At 42.8% G+C, this 24,301-nt stretch overlaps 1 protein-coding gene across 6 annotated transcripts in view; it reads left to right on the top strand.

Annotated features, from left to right (window-relative positions):
- The window catches only part of LOC137431750 (poly(rC)-binding protein 3), a 340,441-nt gene that overhangs the window by 201,582 nt on the left and 114,558 nt on the right, over positions 1-24,301 (top strand). For all 6 annotated transcript variants that reach the window (XM_078782431.1, XM_078782427.1, XM_078782428.1 and 3 more), the window contains exons 7-8: positions 9,480-9,608; positions 9,886-9,963. In XM_078782431.1, the coding sequence (XP_078638557.1) occupies positions 9,480-9,608; positions 9,886-9,963 (207 nt within the window). The remainder of the gene's footprint in view (positions 1-9,479; positions 9,609-9,885; positions 9,964-24,301) is intronic.

The raw sequence follows: 24,301 nt of genomic DNA, 5'->3' as shown, positions 1-24,301 counted from the left end.
GATTATGGTATGATAGGCATCTAACCACAAACAGTAAGCCTGGTGTTGACTTAACGGTGAAGGTGGCTGCCTTAAGATCTTAGTTAGGATCTTGAGTTTGAGCCCCTGTCATGCTGCTAAATAACACAAGGTGCACTGAGTCAGTCGGTCATCCTTCCAAGGTTGGAAAAATGAGTACCAGCTCACTGGAAACAAGGGGCACTGCATCAGTGGCACAGCTACACTTGCAGCAATGATGCAGCCAGCAGCCACAGGCGGCATACTAAATAATAACCAACAATGCGTAGAATGTTGCCAGAAGTGTGATGCAATAGTAATACGGAATGACAATGATGCATTCTTGTGATGTTTCAGAATTTCCTCGATGAAAACATTTTTTTCCCCCCAATATGCATCCAATGCTTGCAGTTTTGCCCAACTTGTCAATTACAATCTCTGTTGCTGCTACCCTTAGATGGTTAGCGGAGTGCGATTTTGTCGTGTTTATTAGGGCACATTGAGCAATGATTCCAATTTGTTTCTTTACCTGCTTGCGTTGAATTGCAATGTCCCGACGGCAACACGCTATTGCCCAAAATGGCATCTTTGCTCCACTGCGCAACGGTCTCTCTGGCCACTGATGAATGGGGTTTTCGCTGAAAACAGCATTGTTACCGAGTCGTAGCAATTGCTAAGGCATTATTTGCCTTTCCTTTCAAATCCACATCTTTCTGTTTGGAATGGTATCGGTTCTTTGCTTCGGGCGGGCATTTTGTGCAATGTCCTGAATTTTTCGCAACCTCTTTTTTTTCCTATTTCGAAATTATACACATATTTCAAATCTCAACAGTCTTATTATGTAAAATATATAGTGGTTCAAGTTCGAAGAAGTCCCTTGGGTTATTCCTAACTCCTGTAAAGAGATTTCATTCACTAAAGCTTCAAGGTTCATATACTTCCTAATTGGGAGATTAAAGACACAAACTCATCCAGAAAATTATTTTCTTAACAGGAAAATTATGTTCTTCTTCTATAGATGTTTCGCCCTGCATCAGATAAGCCCGACAGCTTTCTCTCCCCCGGAGACTCTGGTTGATTTCATGGTAGTTGACCGCAAACTCGCGCTGGTGCATCGTCTCGCATCAATAAGCATGGGGTCTGTCCAAATGAGGCATTATTCCACAAATCTTAAATGCTTGCACCTGCCTGCAGACGATGATGATCCTCCAGTATCTTAGTGAAGATTGGTTTTCCACGTGCATTTATTCACCTCTTTATTCCCGCCGATTGGGCAATCATCTCCACGTGTCCTTTTCACTTAAGTCTATCTCTAATGTGCTACCCATCATGCACCCACCCATACACATCCACCATCTCCTCCACACACCCGAATTCTTCCCCATTCTATTCCTCCCCAGGCCATTGTTACTCATTTTTGGATTATTCTTCTTTTCCTCCCTGTGTATGTCCACCTCCTCCACCATAGCTTTATGTAGTTTGTGAATCTGCTGCCATTTGTCGTTTAGCTCCCTCCATGAGCCCCGAGACCGAGACCCTTGCATAAAAATGTTTGGAGGTTTTCAATGTAAATTTGTCTGTTCGTGTTCTTATCTGAACTACTGGTCAAGATGTAGGGAACTCTGGTTTCAAATCCCATATTCAGTAACATTATTGTTTCCTAATGTCCTCACAATTCCTGTAAAAGTGCAATGGTGTCGAGTGACTTCTCTGTCCTACATATGATGTCTTCACAAGCTCCTCGATAAGATCAATGTCGGAAGAAGACAACAACAGCAGCAGCCCACGAGGTGAATCCTGAGCTCAATTCCATAGTTCTTTCATCATCGTTTGAAGTGCCACTTGTCATTGCAATTTTTGTGCCGTTAGAACATCTTGAATGATGCAGGGAAAATATTTCTGTCACTGTAAGTGCAGAGTCACTGAAACTCTCAGTGAAAGGCATGAGCGACGTCAGGTTTTCACTTGTATGCATCGTTGTTTCAGTGGGATAGTCAATCATTCCATACCACGTTAGAGAAGACAACTGGTGATAAAAAAAGATAAGCGTGTAAATATTCTGTGATGTAAGCTTGTTCACAGTTAATAAAACTTCATTTAGTTTCATTTTTTAGCTCCAGACACCCAATTTTGCTCAGTGGTCCTGAGATTGGCAGGTTTTTCTTTTGACATGGAGTACAACTGTGCATGCATGGCAGACTTTGAAGAAGATTTCCTGCAGTTGAAAGTCAACTTGAGTCAGCAAACCCTTGCCGTTCACGTGTTTGCTCTTCTCGATTTTGTTGGTGAGACCAAAATTCGCCGTTTGCGACGCAGACGCTTAATGGTTCGCGGTTGTGAATTGTGATCTACCCTGAATCACTGCCCACATGATCTGCCAAATTTTTTGGTTCGCTTAAACTCGCATTTTTGAGATACTTTGTTATTTAATTAAATAAGTGATTTTGTAACCATTTTTGTGACTTAAATAACTGTGTTTAATAATATTCATCATTTTATCACTGTACTGCATGTACAGAAGAATATTAAGAACCTTGGCTCCAAAACATAACTGATAAGTCGAGTGGTTTTGGAAATGAAGACACCACAACAAAATGGTGCAAGGTGATGTCATTAACTGAAAAGATTGGAATTTTAGACAAACTTATGAGTGATACAAGGCCTGGTATGGTTTGAAAACAGAAAAAAAAACCGATGCAGCCTGTATAATGTTAAGTGTGGTGGAAGCCGCCTCTGCTGATCTCGATCAGGCTGCGCAGGAATTTCCAGCCAAATCTCTCAAGTTCATGCAACAAAAAGGGTCATCATCATTATCAAACATAGTGAGTAAAATTGACGTTTTTATTGTTGCACAGCCTTTTGGTCTGTATACTTTAATTATTGTACACCACACCTTTCCTATGCCATCTCCAGACGCTGCATAACGTCATTGCCGGGCACCGAAGGGGGCTCGGCAGTGACGCACGCTGAAAGGGAGTACAGTACTCAGTTTTCACTCTGGTTGTTTTATTGTTTCCTTGATTTCTTGGTTGTCCGGGCGATATCTCAGCCATCCTTTGAGCTAGAAAGCTGAAATTTCGGCACAATCGTGAGCATGTACTTTGTCAAAAACGGTATTTTTTATTTTTTGATTAATCAATTAATTGATGAGTTATTTAATTATTAGCGATTAATTAAGTACTTATTTATTTCCTTTCTCTTCTGGCCATGATCTCAGGCACCTTTTGAGTTAGGAAGCTGATATTTGGACATGCCAATGACAGTGATTTGGCTGTAAAAGATATTTTTGATATATTGATTCATCAATTAATAGATTAATTATTTAATTATTCGATGAATGAGTTTAAAAAAATTTTTTTTTAAGTTACAGATTCGGATGAAATGGTGGTGGTTTGTGTATTCTATTTGCCAATTGATTAACTATTTAATTTTTTTATGATTATTATTTATTTATTTTCATTATTAAGCATTTATTTCTTTTCTTTCTCATCTGGGCAATATCACAGGCACCTTTTGAGCTAGGAAGCTAATATTTGGACATGACAATGACCAAGTGATGTGGCTACAAAGGATATTTTTGATTTATTGATTAATCACAATCGATTCATTATTTATTGATTAATCATTTAATTTTTATTTTATTTTATTAATGCCTTATTTAATTAAATTTCTAGAAGATACATCTTCGGATGAAGCACTAGTGGTTTAGTTATGCTATTAACCAATTTATTAAGAAAATATTTTATGACAATCTTTTATTGATTTTAATTATGCAATTAATCAATCAATTATTGCGCACCTCTCCCTCCAAATACAGTCTCTAAGAGCTGCACAGCGGTATTGCTGGGTGCCGGAGGTGCCCCGGCAATGCCGCGCTGTAGGATATTTAATTATTTGGCATGGGGGCGGAGTACTTTGAATGTATCTTTACTTGTATTTTAATATGTTTGGGTAATTAACCTTGTCTCTTTTTCAGCATGAAATATTTATTTGTTGCCAAAGGTTATTTCCAAACAGAAAATGTGGGTTCATTCTGCAACCCGCTGTCACTAACCCTGTATTTCCTATGAAATGAAGGTCTTGCCGTTGCGATTTTTCCGTTCACGAGGTTTCCAAGAAGCGTGACCTGAGCGAACAGCAAGGGTTTGCTGTGTGTGCATATACAGTATGACAATATGTAGTTATATACATAATCTCCCTTACATATACCATATATATATATATATATATATATATATTATATATATCTTGTATAAAGATTATTTTTAGAGAGAGAGAGAGAGAGAGAGAGAGAGAGAGAGAGAGAGAGAGAGAGAGAGAGAGAGAGAGAGAGATAGAGACAGACAGACAGACAGACAAAGAAAGAAGAAAAGAAAAAGAAGAAAAAGTGTGTGTATGGGGGTGGGTGAGTGTGATCTTCACAAAAAATATTACTCGTTTGCTCCCGGGAAAAAAAAAAAATGCAGGACGTGCGCAAGGCCCAATGGAGGCCTTGAAGGCCAATTATAAAATGATTTTAGTTATATATTAATTTTTTCTATTTTTTTTTATCCAAACATACCCAAACAATTTATCCAAACATAACATCTGCATGAAAGAGGAGGCCATGCAAAATTTGTTTGCATTGCTTCCTGCAGAGTCTGAATGCATAAACGGACAAACACACACACACAAACCCAAATTTTCTACTTTCTAAAATAAATAAAAATCTAAAAAAGAAAATTCCACTTTGACATGAAGTTTGAACTGAAAGCCAATCTATTTGTTTAATCCATAATCCAGTAAATATAAAATCAATGTATGTGCCATGACTTCCATCCATCCCTCCGATGCACGTCAAACTGGCGTCCCATCTGCCAGCATTAGTTGGTGAACATTAGAGATCCTATATTGTCCTCTTCGAAGAGTCGACAAGCTATCACTGGCACCCTGAACAAATTCCAAATTATTGCATGAACTACCTCGTTGAGCTTCAAGCCTGGCCAGCCGGTTCGTGAAAGAGTTGGACCGAAAACCTCCCATGGCCAACTTCAAAAGAACATGGCAATAATTGTGTCTGTTAAAAAAGAATATATATATACGGTATTTCTTTTTTATGTTTGGAGAAGCTCTATATAATATTCAGCTCTCATCCATTGAAATCCAGGAGTTGAACGTTAGACATGACTGGCCAGTTGGTAAAACTTGTGGTACAATCACACACACTCCATGAGTCACCCATCCCAAACTAATGGGATGTGGCATATGATGGTGATGAACTGAAAGCCAATATGAGGATAGACTGACAATTACATCACAGGTTAAAGAGAAATGTTTCCATCATGATTGATTCCCTTGTTTGTGATTCACATATGGTGATAAAACAGCAATGTGGGATAAAATGCATCCCACTGATGACATTAGTGCTTTGCTGACTATGCTAATGGTTATTTGATGCACATATGTCTGTGTACACACAAGAGGATATAAAAATGCTTTCTTTTGTTTGTTTGTTCGTTTGTTTGTTACCTCCACCACCAAAGGTGGATGGAGGTTATGTTTCCACCCCTGTCTGTCCGTTTGTGAACAAGATATCTCAAAAGGTTGTGGAGGGATTCGGACGAAATTTGGCAGCGATGTAACGTATGTCACAAGGAAGAAATGATTAGATTTGGGAGAAGATCCGGATTCGGATCCGGCTACTGGAATCTTTGAAGTGATTCTTCACCATTGAGTGATACGGCCAAAAATGATATATAGCAGGATATCTCAAAAAGTTGTGGACGGATTTGGACGAAACTTTTTGGACATGTTATGTGTGCGACAAGGAAGAATCGAGTCGATTTTGGTGAAGATCTGAATATAGATTCGGATGCAATAATTATTTCATTTTTAATGTGATTCTTCACCGTTGGGAGATTGGGCCAAAAACGATACATAGCAGGATATCTCAAAAAGTTATGGATGGATTTGGACGAACCTTGGTGGACAGGTTATGTGTGAGACCAGGAAGAATCGATTCAATTTTGGTGAAGATTGGAATTTGGATTCGGATACAAGAATTATTTCATTTTTAATGTGATTCTTCACCGTTGGGAGATAGGGCCAAAAACGATACATAGCAGGATATCTCAAAAAGTTATGGATGGATTTGGACGAACCTTGGTGGACAGGTTGTGTGTGTGACAAGGAAGAATCGATTCAATTTTGGTGAAGATTGGAATTTGGATTCGGATACAAGAATTATTTCATTTTTAATGTGATTCTTCACCGTTGGGAGATAGGGCCAAAAACGATACATAGCAGGATATCTCAAAAAGTTATGGATGGATTTGGACGAACCTTGGTGGACAGGTTGTGTTTGTGACAAGGAAGAATCGATTCAATTTTGGTGAAGATTGGAATTTGGATTCGGATACAAGAATTATTTCATTTTTAATGTGATTCTTCACCGTTGGGAGATAGGGCCAAAAACGATACATAGCAGGATATCTCAAAAAGTTATGGATGGATTTGGACGAAACTTGTTTGAGAGGTTGTGTGTGTGACGAGGAAGAATCGATTCAATTTTGGTGAAGATCGGAATTTGGATTCGGATACAAGAATTATTTCATTTTTAATGTGATTCTTCACCGTTGGGAGATAGGGCCAAAAACGATACATAGCAGGATATCTCAAAAAGTTATGGATGGATTTGGACGAAACTTGTTTGAGAGGTTGTGTGTGTGACGAGGAAGAATCGATTCAATTTTGGTGAAGATCGGAATTTGGATTCAGATACAAGAATTATTTCATTTTTAAGTGATTCTTCACCGTTGGGAGATAGGGCCAAAAACGATACATAGCAGGATATCTCAAAGAGTTATGGATGGATTTGGACGAAACTTGTTGAAGAGGTTGTGTGTGTGACGAGGAAGAATCGATTCAATTTTGGTGAATATCCGGATCCGGATCCAGCTCGTAGAATTTTTAGTGGTTATTCACCATTGAGTGATGTGGCCAAAAACGAGGGGTAGATCAGGGTATGAAAGACTGGACCTATGGTAATTCCTGTGAGTGATTTTGATTAAATGTGATTCTGTATTGTGATTTTCTGGTCTACTCTGAGATACAAAACGTAAACTGTTCGCCAGGTGGAGGTATGCTCTCCACTGAGTGCCTTCCAAGTTTGCTTATTCATTACCAGCTCAAACTAAAATCCAGTCTCTACCTGGTCATAGTGAATAAAATATTGTCTTGGGATAATTAATTGATGTTCAGTTAATTCCTGCTCATTCATGGGTATAGATAGTTCATTTATGAGTTATTAGCCCACAATGGACTTTGTCCATAATGGCGGCTTATGGATTGGGTCTCGTCCGTCTGTTTGTCCATACGTGCGTCCGCAAACATATCTCGGAAATGTATGGACCGATTTTGTTCGTACTTGGCAAAGACGCACTTCAGGATGGTGTACATATGCATATTATTTTGTTTCGCAATGCAATCAAAGATGGCCGACTGGCGGCCATTTTAGTTGTAAAATATTTAAAAACCCATGTTGAACACGTCCTCGACCATGTATCAGACACGCATTTTCCGATGTTGCTCAAACTTGGCACACAGATAAGGAATGATGGCTTACATAGGCACACCACTTATTTTCGATATCAGATCCAAGATGGCCGACTGGCGGCCATTTTGTTACACGTGTCTCCAACCATTTCTCTACATGCATGGACTAATTCTGTTCAAACTTTACACAAAGACAATACATGAGAGTACACATTTGCAGAATATTTTGTTTTGTAATCCGACCAAATATGGCCAACTGATGGCCTTTAATTCCATTCAGCAAACTTACTGAAACCATGGGGGCGATGACATTTTATGTATTTTTCTTGTTGTTAAACCTGGTTTTGGCTTGATGGTTAAGGCTTGAGATATCAGGCTCCTGAGTTCAAGTCCTGGCTTGAGATATCAGGGTTCTGAATTAAAGCCCCTGTCAGCCGTTGAATTAACAGCAGGTGGGTTGACTCAGGCAGTCATCCTTCCGAGGTCGGAAAAATTAGTACCAGTTTACTGGGAAGAATGAGCCTTTGAGTGTCCTGCATCGGAGTGGCAACCCGTCCAGGATTGTCCCCAATAGCCAAGAAACTGTTTCGGCTGGCCTCTGCGTCTGAAGATGCAAAAATGAGTGGTCGTCTTCTTCCCATTCAGCAATATCAACGATAACTCGGTTGGTAGTATGCTCACCATTGATCTACAGAGTTTGTCTTTCATTCCTGATAGTCAAACTTTACAAAAAGAGGAAAAATAATATTCATGTAAATTGCCAACAAGAGTGGCTGCATCACTTGAATTGAGTACCAGTTCACTGGTAATTCCCTGTTTGTCATTAAAGGCGGCAAAAAGGGTTGGCGTCAGGAAGGGCATCCGGCCGTAAAACATTGCTTCAAAAAAAGGGGACCAAAAAACAACAACAACCACGGTTCCCGAAAAAGGCCAACCCCCGCTTTGCGGGGGAAAATGGCCTCTAAATGTGGTTATTTTTTTTTATTTAGTGGCTGCATCACTGAGCACGCTGTCCATTGGGTAATGAGAATTTCATATTTGTTGTTTAATCTGCATTTGCTTTGTTTCTTTTAAGGACCCCCTGGTATGTTTGAAAAAGAGTGGTGTGCTGTGTGCTGATACCTGAGGCCAAATTGTCCGATTGCAGTGAGATGTGTAAATTTAGCACGACCTGCACTACGTGCTCGTGTTTAAACGAATATATAGCACAAGCATAATGGCTGAATGACCTTTACCTGTACTTTAATTAACTTGTGATATATTGCTTGCCTGAAGGTTTAGCAAATGCCAAATTAAGAGGTGTACATATGATGCAAACATCTGAAGAAAAAGGTCACTTTGTGTCCAAGTCCTCTTTTTATCTCCGCTACCAAAGGTGCATGGAGGTTATGTTTTCACCCCTGTCTGTCTGTCTGTTTGTCCGTTTGGGAGCAAGATGTCTCAAAAAGTTGTGGACGGATTCGGACGAAGTTTGGCAGAGAGGTAGCGTATTTGACAAGAAAGAAATTATTACATTTTTGTGAAGATTCGGATCCGGCTTGTAGAATTTTTGAAGTGATTATTCACCTTTTGGAGATCGGGCCAAAAACGATACGTAGTAGGATATCTCAAAAAGTTGTGGACATATTTGGACGATACTTGGTGGACCGGTTGGGTGTCTGACAAGGACTAGTATATTCGATTTTGGTGAAGATCTGAATATGGATCTGAGAATTATTTAATTTTTAAGTGATTCTTCACCATTGAGTGATAGGGCTAAAACCAACATATATAGCAGGATATCTCAAAAAGTTATGGACAGATTTGGACGAAACCTTGTGTCCATGTGCTACATATTCGAGTATATATATATTGTACTATTAGTATTATATGGCCTGAGAAGCTCAACTTATTTTTTCTCCCCTCCCTGTCCACTCAAACTTGCTGCCGACCTCCCATTGGCTGAGCAGAGCACTGGTGCGCAGGTGCAAGTGGCTGGCGACCTGCTGCCCAGTTCCACAGAGCGAGCAGTCACCATTTCTGGCACCCCAGAGGCCATCACACAGTGCATGAGGCAGATCTGCCTCGTCATGCTTGAGGTGAGGGTTCTATCAATATTACTGGTATTTATTCACACCTTTAAACCATACCTGGACTCCCATATTTCCTCTTCAATATTCGAGTGCCTTGTACTTCAATGTGAGAGATTTAAATCTGCCATCAACTTTATTTTCAAATTCTTTTTTCATATATATATATATATACTAAGTCGACGCTCATGTAAGAGATAAAATTAATTTTTATAAAATGTATTTATAAAAATTTTTTTATTTATTTAACACGTTACCTGTTTGTCTGTTTTTCTCCTGTTGCCAGTCCCCTCCAAAAGGTGCTACTATTCCTTATCGACCAAAGCCGGCAGTTTCAGCTCCAGTTGTGTTTGCTGGAGGACAGGTAATCATGACAATGTTATAACTATTTTCAAATGTTTGTTTGTGTGTTGTTTGTTTCTTACTCTTTAACAGCTGGTTGTTGCCTGGTGTTAGCCTGGTGTTGGCTTTGCGGTTAGGGTGCCGGCTTGGGATCCTAGGATCCTGGGTTCGAATCCTGGTGGATCGCTAAATGAACACCAGGGGGGTTGACTCAGCCTGTCATCCTTCCGAGGTCGGCAAATTGAGTACCAGCTTTCTGGGATGAATGATCACGGTGTGTACCCCGGTTTAGAATAGGTACACCGTATCCCTGCGCATCGTAAGAGGCAACCAAGGGTTGGCGTCAGGAAGGGCATCCGGCCATAAAAACATGGCCTCAAACAGGGAACCATGATTGTCATGGGGCCCGCAAGGCTAACCCCCGCTCTCGCGGGGAAAATGGCCTTAAAACGATCATTCATTCATTCATTCATTCATTCTTTAACAGCTGAACGGTAGCAATTACAGGCCCCAAATTTTGGGTGCATGTACTTCAAAATCTCGGCAAGGTTTTAAGATATCACATGTTGGCCTTCAGGTCAATTTTGAGACTACCAAATGCTGCTATAAAGTGGATATTGAGATGTGGGGTCAGGCAGTGCTGCCGCCGGCTCGCAGGCAAAAGGTAACTGACGTGAGGCCATGGCTTTTCAATGTCCAATATGTCTCGAAACCACCGCGGGGAAAATCTCACCCAGCCGGGTAGCGCCGGGTAACCCATCCCCCACTTACCCTGGGCAGCCCTGGGTACACCCTCTCATACGTAATAATCTTTAAATATTACTATCCACCCTGTCAAGGAAGACAAATCAATTTATTATTATTCCTACTCCAGCGGATGTAATAGAATTTTTGAATCTAACCCACATGTCCCACTGCCCCCAACTATCGCTAACACTCCTGTCTTTCTTCTCTCTTTACTCCTTTCTCTTCTGAACCTTCTTTACCTTCTCTCCATTTCCCTCCTCCCTCACTCCTTATACTCTCTTCTCTTCAATATTGTGCTCCGTTATCACATATTGTACCCCTTCCCATGCGCATATTAAAAAAAGACGGCCCAAACAGTACTCAGAACAGATTAACATTGTGTGACGTTATTATATGGCATCGGAATACCTCGGCTGCTAACTTTCAGTGGAACAGATCAACCTCATGAAGGCACTTCGACAGATGGGAGAAGGGAGGAAAAGAAGGGCTGACCACTTCCCCTCATTAAAACTCCTTACCCACTCGCAGTTGCAAGTTACATTGCGGAATTATGGCTTCAAATGATTGTGACATTTCATTGGTTATTGTGACCTTTTGTAGATGCTTGAGCTGTTTAAAAAAAAATGTAGTTGGCCTTAGAGTACTAGACAACAATATGAGGTTTTGCTCACATTGCTGCTGCTTTTGTCATCTTTTCCCCATCTTGGGAGGAATTGGTGTCTCCCATGGTTGGCTGATCATGAATGTTTGATAGCTGAGATTTAACCCTGAACAGGTCACTACTCCAGTTGCAGGGCTATTAGCAACCCTCAAGCAAAAGTGAGTTCCAAATGCATGCAAATATGATATAGGACAACCGGTTTAACATTGCCTCGGAGTGGCAGCACACTCACTGATGTAACATCCTGCCTGTGACGCACCAATCAGACAGCTCCTCTTCATGTCGTCTATTAAAAACCAGACAGCGTTTCCCATTATATTGTGAGTACAAATAGTTTATCTGATGCACCATCTCTCTTCATTGTGGTGGTTTGCTGACTCAGCATATTTTCGCCCTCTTGTGCAACCAAAATATATAATACTAGCGAGGTACCTGAGCTACGCATGGGTGTGGAGCCAAAAGCAATCGAACATTGTGGAAACGGTGAATGCTAAACCATGGAACCAATAAATTCCACATTCCTGTGCCACCTGTAGTCGAACGTCAAGCATGGACAGCAGGTTCGTGAAGGACTTGCACGAAAAACATACCTGTTTGAATGATTCTCTGCGCAGTCAATGGGGAATCTGCATATGGCGATCCACGCATGTCACGGTTAAAAAGTAAAAAACCCTCACGTCATTTCCTCATTCATTTGAACTAAATATCTCTATTTTCATTCCAAACAGCATAACGACAATCACAAATTAAATAGCACTAGCAATGGTACCCGCCCTACGGGCGGGGCTTCAATTGGGAGGCCCAAATGAAAAGGCAAAATATCGGAAATTAAAGCCTTTTTTTTTTACTTCAAACGATTTATAGCCGGCGAAGCCGGTGTTGTCAATAAACGCGTACGTATTATGTCGAAAACCAGATTATGCCTTGGCTTGAGAATTCCGAAGCTCAATGGAGGCCGCCATCTTGCGGATGCGGAAGTATGCATAACAAATTGAAAAACGTTCAATAGGAGTTTCTTTCACCCGTTTTTGTTTGATTCACAATCTTATGCACCTCCAATTTATTATTAAAATACTTTAAGACCAACCTCGGCCCACACGGGCCTGGTTATCTTCAACGAAAAGCGTCACCAAACACCGGAACCAATGAGATTCGAGCATTTGAAAAAATATTTCCTAAAACCAAATCACGCAATGGAGGCCGCCATCGACCGGATGCGGAAGTTTGCATAAAACAATTGCGAAAAAGTTCAATAGGAGTTTGTTTCACCCGTATTTCTTTGATTCACAATCTAATGCACCTCTAATTTGTAATTAAAATACGTTAAGACCAACCTCGTTATCTTCAACGAAAATCGTCACCAAACACCGGAACCAATGAGATTGGAGCATTTGAAAAATCTTTTTTTAAAGCTTATTACGCGTTTCGGACGCTGAAAACGGCGTCATATATTCTAAAATTGACGAAGAATTATTTTTTAGAAATCTCGCGGCCGTAGGGGATAGTTTTTCACGGCCAGAAATACGGTATAAGCGGTTTACATAAAGAAAGAAAGCTCGGTTTGATTAACGACAGTCACACATTGACATTGCCGTTGAAACGGCGCTATCATCTGATCTGTCGGCACTGATCTTACTGCAAGCTAACTTCTGGTGGAGGAAGCCGCAGTGCCCAGAGAGAACCAGCCCTGACAGCGACTGAAGTTAGAAGACGACACACACACTGTGAAAACGTATGTTAAGCCCAGTTAAAATTTCTTAAAATAGGCCTTAAGCTAGCACATCGTATAGTTACTTCCTTAAGCTTCTTGTGACATTTATTGTATGTAGGTATTGGGGAGGACTGTCTGCTCTTCTCTTTTACCAAGTCTTACCAGGTACGGTACCTACACCGACCTACTATCAACTACCTAACCTACTGATGCCATTGTGATGGGTAAAATAGTGGCAAGAGGCTTTGGCTTTGCCGGCTCATTGCGGCTTTGCAGTCGGGTACTAGTATAAACATCCATTAAATCATATCGCATGCAAATCATCAAAATCTAAACCGTACATGGCGCCCATTTTGAAAAAAGATTGAATTAAAAGGGCCTTTTCCTCCTTTTTTTAAAATCCGGACGAGAGGTGAGCCTCCCATGGTCAAATGGTGTTTTTTTTTTTTTTTTGGCCCTAAGTATGTAAAGAGCCGTAAAATACTTCGCGGATATTCATGGCGGTCAATGACGTCATATTGCTTTAGTGCGTGTTAAAAACATCTCTCTTCAGGTAAACTGTATTTCTTCTTTTTTTCGTGTGCTTGCATTCTAAACATGCACATTGCTCATTAATTCTCAGTCGCACCTCTATGTGTGAAGAGTGCACGCCGAATCTAACACGGAAGCGCCCGCTACACCTGTTTCTCAGTCGCTTTGCACACGCTGCCGTGTTACTTCGGAGCCGCACGTTTATATAGGAAGAGTTCGTCAAGAGTCGATCTACTCTCTCCTGGTACGTAGAATTTCAACAAAAGCCACATCACTGTTCATATCGGTAAATATTATTCCATCGTGTTTGGAAAAAGTGGAAAATTGGAAAACTTGGAAAAATTGGAAAAACAATATGGCATATTTTACTCCTTGGGGTCCTAGGATTACCCACCCAAAATATCGTTGCGATCAGTTCAGCCGTTTTTGCGGTACCTTCAAACGGCCAGACGGACGGACGGACATTTGGTGAATTATAGTAAGATTAATATAAAAAATAAACTTTTACCAACATTCGTGACATAAACAAATATTTAAATCAGTGCTGACGTTGCATCCGGATGTGGAGAAGTTCCGTATGGTTGGAAATTCAAAATCATAATTGTATTCACTCAATTCCAAACTGCATAACTCCAATCATAAATTTAAACTATAACAAAATACTGTTAAATGACGATTGTATTGAGATATTATCAAACCAGCTCATTATCGTCATGTGTTCACTTCCGAATTTGGAGCAGGGTTATATCCAGTCAATTTTAAAATAATTATTTTATTGAGGAACTTTTGAAATCTCCGACCGACCTTACAACATCCACTGGGACCCCAAAACGTTCCACAGGAGGTTTGGCGGGGCGAGCCCCAAAACTGAGGAAGTGTTGAGGTAGATGCGGGATCAACGATATATGCAACATTACATGGGGACAAAATGTTAGCGTTGGGGGAAGGGGCGGGATCAAAATCTGCTAGTTTGTGTGCATAAGATACAGAAGGCATTTAAATATTTTTCAGTGTGCACAGCGAGATGTGCTTTGCAGTTTTTGTTTTTATTTTGTTGTCTGTCTTGAGTCATTTAAACGTGACTTTGAAAGCAGAATTCTGTGCAAAATGCTTTAAAGTATCCCACTGTATTTACATTTCAAATGACTCGTACCGAGCCTGGTGTTGGCTTAGCGGTTAGGGTGCCGGCTTGGGATCCGAGGATCGTGGGTTAGAATCCCGGGCGATCGCTGAATTTACGCCAGGGGGTTGACTCAGCCTGTCGTACTTCCGAGGTCGGCAAATTGAGTACCAGCTCACTGGTAATTCCCTGTGTGTCGCAAGAGTTGTATAACAGGGTTGGTGGCAGGAAGGGCATCCAGCCGCAAAACATTGCTTCAAAAAGGGGACCACAGTGCCCGAAAAAAGGCCAACCCCTGCTCTGCGGAAAAAATGGCCTCTAATGGCAGTTCATGACTCGTACCAATGACTCACAGCCGTTATTATTTGCATTAATCCAGCTTCAATTAAAGGAAAGTTGGAGACAGAAATTGCCATTTGGTCCCTTTTTCCTGTACCGAAACCAGACTGCGGCATTCTCAACTACTGGGAGAGGAACAACTATCAGGGATGCCTCTTCGCGGCGATATTGATGGGCTGTCTCCATGCCATGGGCTTGTTCGAGAGAAATGTTGTTGTATAGCCCCTGACGACAACAACAGTGAGAGGTGCTAATTATACAGCTAATATCAGGCAGGAAATCTGGCCAGGGTAATTGCATAATGGCTGGCACTTTTCAAAAGATACTGCGAGATCTTTGACATGCACAATCTAAGGTCAGGCAGGACGGAGGCCTGGTGCAACAGGCGACACATTTTGTGAAGGGGTGTGCGCTGCTGGCACTTCCCCACATCAGCAGATTCTGATCATCTTGGAAACTATCAACTGAGCTTAAGATGTCACTCCATTTGGTCTTTCTGGATAACTCAGTAAGATGCTTGACAAACACTTGTAAAATTGTTGTCACAACACAGGTGTCAAAAGGTGTCACACACAAGTCGAGGTGCAGTTTTCAGGACTCGGGTGTGAATGTTTTCATGATAATTTAAACCTTTCATGAAGAAGTTCCAAGTTAAGTACATTTTAGAGATTTTCAACTTAACATCATGCTGAAAGATTGTGACTATATCCTTTTTATTCCCAATAAGGTTATGATGTTCATGCTTATTTTTGTTTTGCATACTTTTTTTGCATCTCAAGTTAATACTTCCAAATGAAATGTTTGACAACAACATTCTTGTTATTGGTGTTTTGAAATTCGAGTTTTGTTTCCTATTTATTCACGGAATATCATTTCCTTCGATACATCAACTTGCATACACCACATCTCAGAGATGACACCTTGTACTACATTTATTAAGAATGGAACAGGTAAACCACCCATCCCACAAAATGAGGCCATTCCTCCTTATTAGAATGGAATTTGCTCTCTTATTTGAATGAATATACCTGCCTGCCATGGTACAGGCTCAAGAAATCACACATAGGGGAGCAGACAAAGAGGCCCTTAATCTGCAGATAATTTAAGATACACGCCCCATAGGCCCTTCGATCCCTTAGGTCACTCATTCTCCATTATAATTGATGTCGTCACACTGCTGGAGGTAAGGCTTTTACAGAGGACATCCTGAAGTGCATCACTCTGTCTATTCCTTTCAGTAGACTGATTGGGGGGGAGTATAGAAAGGTCATTAGGTTGTTGCCATTTCCTCTGGTTGTGATGTCCTGACGGATGTGAGAGAGCGAGTTGGCATTGTGCTGGAAGTTGAAATTGATGTTGCTTTTGTTACATATTTATGTGAATGTATGTGAATTACTATTCAGGTCTTTGCTTATCAATGTGTAGTCGATTAAGGGTTGTTGTGATTAAAGGGTCAGGAGCCCTTCTGGGAAAAATGAGACCGGAAACGGAAGAAGAAAAGACACGAGGTCCGGGAGAAGCGACGATTCTTCTTCTTCCTCGCCCAGCTCCGAGGAGAGTGGGGATCGAGATTGAGCAGCGTGGAAAAGCTGCGTTCCCCAAGCCCGTCTGGCGAGAGGAGTTACCGGGACGTGTAACTACCCTTTTGACACGTCAAGTTGCCGTGGGTCCGTGCACGGACCCAGCGTCCGGCACAGTTCGCCGCACCGTCTACAAGGACGCGTACGGGTCGCACTTTGGGGCCTCGCGCGCGTTGCAAGCGGCGCTTGCTTTGCCCGCTTCGCTTGGCCAGGAGGGGTGTGCTGCAGCCGTGGTTCCCGGTACGGTACGTGCCCGGTGGAAGCACGTCCGCCCGGGGTTCGTTCAACCGCCCGTGTGCGGCGAAGCCGACCATCATCTTGGTCAGGAGGGGCCCAGAGACATTGTGAGGGACAGAGACCAAAGGGGTCGTGAGTACCCAAGGGGTCGGGAGTGGGGAAAGGGGACACACGTATGTAAGATGGCCATCTTAATCATCTCGGGGATTGATTGTTGATTGTGGATTGTTGATGGTTGATTGCTCGGGGAATATATCATTGATTATTCCGGATCCTTGGTGTGGGGTTTTTTCTTGGTTGGAATTCATATTGATTGCGTTACGAAAGCGCATACATAATAAATCTTTCTGGCGGAGTTCCTCTCACGGTCCGGGGGTCACCGAGACCAGGTAGTCACCGGGAGGACCACGTAACAGAATTGGGGGCTCGTCCAAATTACGATTTGCGGATTCGCAATTGGGTCTACGTCCGGGATCTAAAATTGTATAAAATAATATTTTTATTAATTAAAATTTATTAATTAAGTATTAATTGGTAAATTTTTGGGGAAAGTGGGGTAAAGTCTTGGGTGAAGGTTAACAGGTGTTAACGATAGGCACCATGGCGTTTGTGGCACAGAACTTTGCGGTAACCCCGAGTGAGGCACAGTTCCGAGCGTTACTAAAGTCGGACCTCTTGAAATTGGCCAAACATTTTAACTTGGAGGTCCGAACTAATTTGAGGAAGGCAGAGTTGCAGACCACGGTGATACAGTCTATGGTGGGATTAGGAACATGGGACGAGTTAGCCTGGCAGTGGCTACCCGAAGAACCAGAAGACGTTGAGCTCCGGAAACTGGAGTTGCAATTACGGAGCCAGGAACGGATCAAAGAAGAAGAAAGGAAAGCAGAAAAGGAAAGAGCAGAAGAAGAAAGGAAAGCAGAAAAGGAAAGAGCAGAAGAAGAAAGGAAAGCAGAAGAGAGGAGAGAAGAGAAACAAGCAGAGGAAAGGAGAGTGGAACGAGAACTCCAGGAAAGGTTAAAAGAAGAAGAAAGGAAAGCAGAAGAGAGGAGAGAAGAGAAACAAGCAGAGGAAAGGAGAGTGGAACGAGAACTCCAGGAAAGGTTAAAAGAAGAAGAAAGGAAAGCAGAAGAGAGGAGAGAAGAGAAACAAGCAGAGGAAAGGAGAGTGGAACGAGAACTCCAGGAAAGGTTAGCAGAAGAAGAAAGGAAAGCAGAAAAGGAAAGAGCAGAAGAAGAAAGGAGAGTGGAACGAGAACTCCAGGAAAGGTTAGAAAGGATGAAAACAGAGGAAAGGAAAGCAGAAGCAGAGGAGAGGAGAGCTGCAAGGGAACTCGAAGCAGAGGAGAGAAAAGCGGAAAGGGAATTGAAGGAACGTGACATGGCGCTTCAGCAAGAAATTAAATTCAAGGAGCTGGAGTTAATGAGAGAACGGGGAGAGGTACCACCCTTGCTGACGGGGTCGACACCTAGCCAGAACACCTGGGATGTGGGCAGACATGTGAGGCTGGTTCCACCCTTCAGTGAAAAGGAAGTCGCTAAATTTTTTCCGCACTTTGAGAAAGTGGCTCGACAGTTAAACTGGCCGGAGGAGGCCTGGACCATACTAGTACAAAGTGTGCTGGTGGGAAAAGCTCAAGAGATTTATTCGGCGCTACCAATGGACCAATGTGCAGATTATGAGGTATTGAAGAAGCACATCCTCAAAGCCTATGAGTTGGTTCCGGAAGCTTACCGGCAAAAATTCAGGAATGCCAGGAAGAGGGAGAGTGAGACCCATGTGGAGTTTGCCAGAGTGAAAGAAAACATGTTTGATCGGTGGTGTGAGTCAAAAGGAGTCGGGAAAGACTTCGAAACATTGCGTGACTTGATCCTGGTGGAGGAATTTCAACAGTGTGTCCACGAGGACATCAAAGTGTACCTGCAGGAAAACAAAGTACCAAAGTTGTGGGACGCAGCCACCATGGCAGATGATTATGCCTTAACACACCGGATAGGGGTCCACAAACCTAACTCCTCGCCTAGACTTCAGCAGGGGAGTTATGGAACACCCGGTGCGGAGAACGACCTTACATGGCGGCGGCCTCGAGAGGATTATGGGGACAACGCGGATACCCCACCTGTTCGAAATCAGAGGGCTGCGGGCCCAAGACAAACTTATATTTCGGGGGGCCCGAGGCAGACCACGAGTTTTTCCTCCGGGCCTACTTGCGCTTTTTGCAAGAAACCTGGACACTTGATGTCCAGTTGTTACCGCATGAAAAGGGAAGACCCAGAGCGGAGTCCGACTATTACCACTCCGAATGCGATGGCAAGCGTAAGAAATCGCCCACAGAAGAGTTACCGACCATTTATTTATGAGGGGTTGGTCTCACTCAAGGGAGACTTGACTAACCCAAGACCGGTTAGGGTTTTGAGGGACACAGGAGCCCATCAATCCTTAATGCTTGAAGGCATTTTGCCATTGTCAAAGAGTACCGCAACGGGTGATAGTGTTCGGTTACAAGGGATCGGTGGCTGTGTTAGTGCCCCACTTCATGTCATCCATTTGGAATCCGATTTGGTGTCAGGACCGGTCACCGTCGGTTTACAAGCCACGCTTCCTGTAGAGGGAGTATCTGTGATTATTGGGAATGATTTGGCCGGGGGGCAAATTTATGGTAACCCGAGGGTTGGTAAAGAGAACAGCAGGGAAAATAACACCCCACCAGCTCGGGATGGCGACAAAAGTTCCAAGTTATTTGTAGGGGGACTGAACAAGACAGGGAAACGCAACGGTCAAGAGGGTTTGGCTTTGTCAAGTTTGCAAGCACAAGAGACGCCAGGGAGGCAGAGAAGAATTGGAATGGTAAGGATTTGGAGGGTCGGACCATAACAGTAGGGAAGGCATTTCGTAGGCGTCGAGAGGTCTACAGAAGAGGACAACTTGGCAGTAGTTTTGGGGTTGGCAGCAGCCGATATTACTATGGAGGCTCCCAGAGTTACAGCACCTCCCGAAAAAATGAATGTCAGAGCACTGGCCGAGAAGGAGACCGCCAGTCAGGTAACGGCTGGGACAAGTGGTCCCACCGTAACTGTTAGGAGTCTGGAGAAGTTGAAGCACTATATATACGGGGGAGCCGCCGAGCCGGGGCTCCTACACGGACTAACCGTGAACGCCACGTTCTTAAAGGCGTCCAGGTAGTGAACTTTCCTGCACGGACTAACCGTGAACTCCCCGTTCTTAAAGGCGTCCATGTAATGAACTTTCCTCCCCGGACTAACCGTGAACTCCACATTCCTTAAGGCGTCCATGTAGGGAATACTCCGCTGGGCCTCCCGAAAAAGTGCTATAGAGAGGTTTAAATTTGGGGGCTTTGGTCACCACCTCTTAACCATCATTCAAGAGAAACTAGAAGTGGTTGACGCTTGGTCCAGAGGGAATTAATCTAGGGGATTGTGTGAAATTTTGTTGCTTTATTTTTAAATGATGACTGTGCCCGGGGGGAACTGATGAGTTGGGGGTGGGGGGGGGGGGGGGGTGAGTTATCTGGTTTGTTTATCCAAGTTGGCCGGCAAAGAAAGTTTTCGCTGGGTTCAAACTTTCTTTCTTGAAGGGGGGGGAGTGTTACATATTTATGTGAATGTATGTGAATTACTATTCAGGTCTTTGCTTATCAATGTGTAGTCGATTAAGGGTTGTTGTGATTAAAGGGTCAGGAGCCCTTCTGGGAAAAAGGAGACCGGAAACGGAAGAAGAAAAGACACGAGGTCCGGGAGAAGCGCCGATTCTTCTTCTTCCTCGCCCGGCTCCGAGGAGAGTGGGGATCGAGATTGAGCAGCGTGGAAAAGCTGCGTTCCCCAAGCCCGTCTGGCGAGAGGAGTTACCGGGACGTGTAACTACCCTTTTGACACGTCAAGTTGCCGTGGGTCCGTGCACGGACCCAGCGTCCGGCACAGTTCGCCGCACCGTCTACAAGGACGCGTACGGGTCGCACTTTGGGGCCTCGCGCGCGTTGCAAGCGGCGCTTGCTTTGCCCGCTTCGCTTGGCCAGGAGGGGTGTGCTGCAGCCGTGGTTCCCGGTACGGTACGTGCCCGGTGGAAGCACATCCGCCCGGGGTTCGTTCAACCGCCCGTGTGCGGCGAAGCCGACCATCATCTTGGTCAGGAGGGGCCCAGAGACATTGTGAGGGACAGAGACCAAAGGGGTCGTGAGTACCCAAGGGGTCGGGAGTGGGGAAAGGGGACACACGTATGTAAGATGGCCATCTTAATCATCTCGGGGATTGATTGTTGATTGTGGATTGTTGATGGTTGATTGCTCGGGGAATATATCATTGATTATTCCGGATCCTTGGTGTGGGGTTTTTTCTTGGTTGGAATTCATATTGATTGCGTTACGAAAGCGCATACATAATAAATCTTTCTGGCGGAGTTCCTCTCACGGTCCGGGGGTCACCGAGACCAGGTAGTCACCGGGAGGACCACGTAACACTTTGGAAGTCCTTTAGATAATTCGTTGACCTCACTCATTTCTACCCTGGCAGAGCGAATTCCTTCTAATATTTACACTAACCTTGCCTATCCAATGCACACAATTGTTTATCCTGTAAACTCTACATTCCTACCTGGTTAGGAGAACTGACTATGGGAGTAATTAACAGACTTAGGATATAGATTTTAGCTTCAGTGAAGACCCAGATCTCTTTGTATCCACATTTGTTTAAACGTTAGAGGCCGATTACTTTTGTTTAACTGCAATGCCTCTTGACATGGTCATTCCAAATGCTTGCAGTTGTTGTCCCCCGTCGCACCGCGGAGCGAAAGGGGGACTATGGTTTTCCCCTCCGTCCGTGTGTCCGTCCGTGTGTCCGTCCATGCGTGCGTGCGTGCGTAAGCGAAGGGCCGAATTCTAATTTGGTGTGTGGGTGAAACCCACGTCAAAATCCAAGATGGCTGCCGCCATGTATGTCTGAAACTTGTGAGTGGAATATCTTGAAAAATAAGTGAAGTACCAACTTCTAATCTGGTGTTTGGGTGTATCTTGGCAGAAGAAAGAACGCTATTGAAAATTGGGTCGCCACGTCAACATCCAAGATGGCCGCCACCATATATATGTCTGAACCTTGTGAGCGAAATATCTTGAAAAATAAACGAACTACTAACTTCTAATCTGGTGTGTGGGTGTATCTACGCATAAGGAAGAACGCTATTGAAAATTGGGTCGCCACGTTAAAATCAAAGATGGCCGCCACCATATATATGTCTGAATCTTGTGAGCGAAATATCTTGAAAAATAAACGAACTACTAACTTCTAATCTGGTGTGTGTGTATATCTATGCATAAGGGAGTACGCTATTGAAAATTGGGTCGCCACGTCAAAATCCAAGATGGCCGCCACCATATATATGTCTGAACCTTGTGAGCGAAATATCTTGAAAAATAAACGAACTACTAACTTCTAATCTGGTGTGTGGGTGTATCTACGCATAAGGGAGAACGCTATTGAAAATGGGGTCGCCACGTCAAAATCCAAGATGGCCGCCACCATATATATGTCTGAACCTTGTGAGCGAAATATCTTGAAAAATAAACGAACTACTAACTTCTAATCTGGTGTGTGGGTGTATCTACGCATAAGGGAGAACGCTATTGAAAATTGGGTCGCCACGTCAAAATCTAAGATGGCCGCCTTGCGTCTTCCACTTTGTCAACTCACATCACGTCACCGACGGGGGACCTAGGCGTAATTCAACCCTGAATTTGGAGACTCTGACTGCGATGTCATCTGTTTTGAAAGGGACTAGCACATTACCCATATGGTGATTGTGCCACCTCATTCCTACCCCCCAACTCCCCTCCAATCCCCCATCCCTCACAGTGACACACATGCGCAAACACATTCTTCACACACACACACACACACACACACACACACACACACACACACACACACACACACAATTACATTTTTACTTTGAGTAAACTTACACATGCCATTCTGACAACTCCACAAAAGCCTCAGCCTCCTCCTCCCAACTCTACCACATCTTTGAGAAAATAGGCGGATTAATAGCAAAACCAGCATAACCTCCGAAGTAGAAGCGATATCTGAGAGAAAGGGTAATTCTGAAAGATTAGAAGGTTTTTTGGGGGGTTTTTTTCCAAGATGGCGCCCTACCACGTGACCTATGATGTCATAATTTTCATTAAAATTATACAGGAGGAGGCACTATGGTGAAAATTTCTAGCCAATCTGGTTGCAAAGAAAAGCATACTCATGTTCTGTGCAGAGAAACAAACATCGGGCAAACAAAGAAACAAACAGCAGACAAACAAACAACAAACAAACAAACATCAGCCAAACAAACAAACGTCAGACAAATAAAGAAACAAACATCAGACAAACAAAGAAACAAAAATCAGACAAAAAACAAACAAACATTGGGCAAACAAAGAAACAAACATCAGAAAAGCAAACAAACAAACAAACATGAGCCAAACAAAGAAACATCAGACAAAGAAAGAAACATCAGAAGAACAAAGAAACAACCATCAGACAGACAAACAAACATCATACAAACAAAGAAACAAACGTCAGACAAAAAAACAAACAAATGGCAGACAAACAAACAAAACAAACGGCAGACAAACAAACAAACAAACGGCAGACAAACAAACGGCAGACAAACAGACAAACGAACAAACGGACCCAAATGCAATACCCTCTCCTCTGGCAAGGGCCAGATCACATCACAGACAATACATTTATACATTCGCTCGGTAAATTCCGGATGCCCGGCTGGACTGGAGTTGAATTAAAGATGCCGACATATCACATCCACTTTGCTCCAATGTTTTTAAGTTTTGAAGTGACGGTTGCAGTTCCAATTTTTTTGTTTTTGTTTTTTTTGTTCACTATATTTGACAAATCCTATCGATTGGACGAGAGACCATAATTATCTTGCTTGTGAAGAAAAGCAAACAACATTTCTCTGCCACAACCACTTCAGAGGCTGTCACCACGTTGAGTTTATTTACAATTTTGGCTTTCATTAAGATGTTGTTTTCCCCTACAGTTTTTAAACTAAAACCACATTGATGAAAACACAAGTTTGGTGATTTAAGTGGATATTCATTACCTTTTGTAGTTTAAATAACCAATGAGCTTGTGTTCCGTGAGCGGCTTGGTGAGGTGGAGGGTAAGACGTAAGATGGTGCACTGACGTAGAATATGAAGGGTAATTTCTGACAAATCTTCCCACATCAATTTGTTGTTCACAAATACTGTAATGTATATGATTTGACTTTTCCCTTTCATACAGTACCTCATTATAACGATGTACGCCGTACGCTCAATTGGCAATATGCCAGAGCCCAACGACTACACAAGACCAATATCCCAAATGGGGCAAGTTGCAAACTCAGTCTTCTATGCAATTTACCTCTGCGAT

This window comes from Myxine glutinosa, chromosome 7 (assembly GCF_964187855.1).
Source record: "Myxine glutinosa chromosome 7, kmMyxGlut1.1, whole genome shotgun sequence".
Lineage (NCBI taxonomy): Eukaryota > Metazoa > Chordata > Myxini > Myxiniformes > Myxinidae > Myxine > Myxine glutinosa.
The sequence above is the reverse complement of the archived record's forward strand: the minus strand, read 5'-3'. Positions and strand labels throughout refer to the sequence as shown.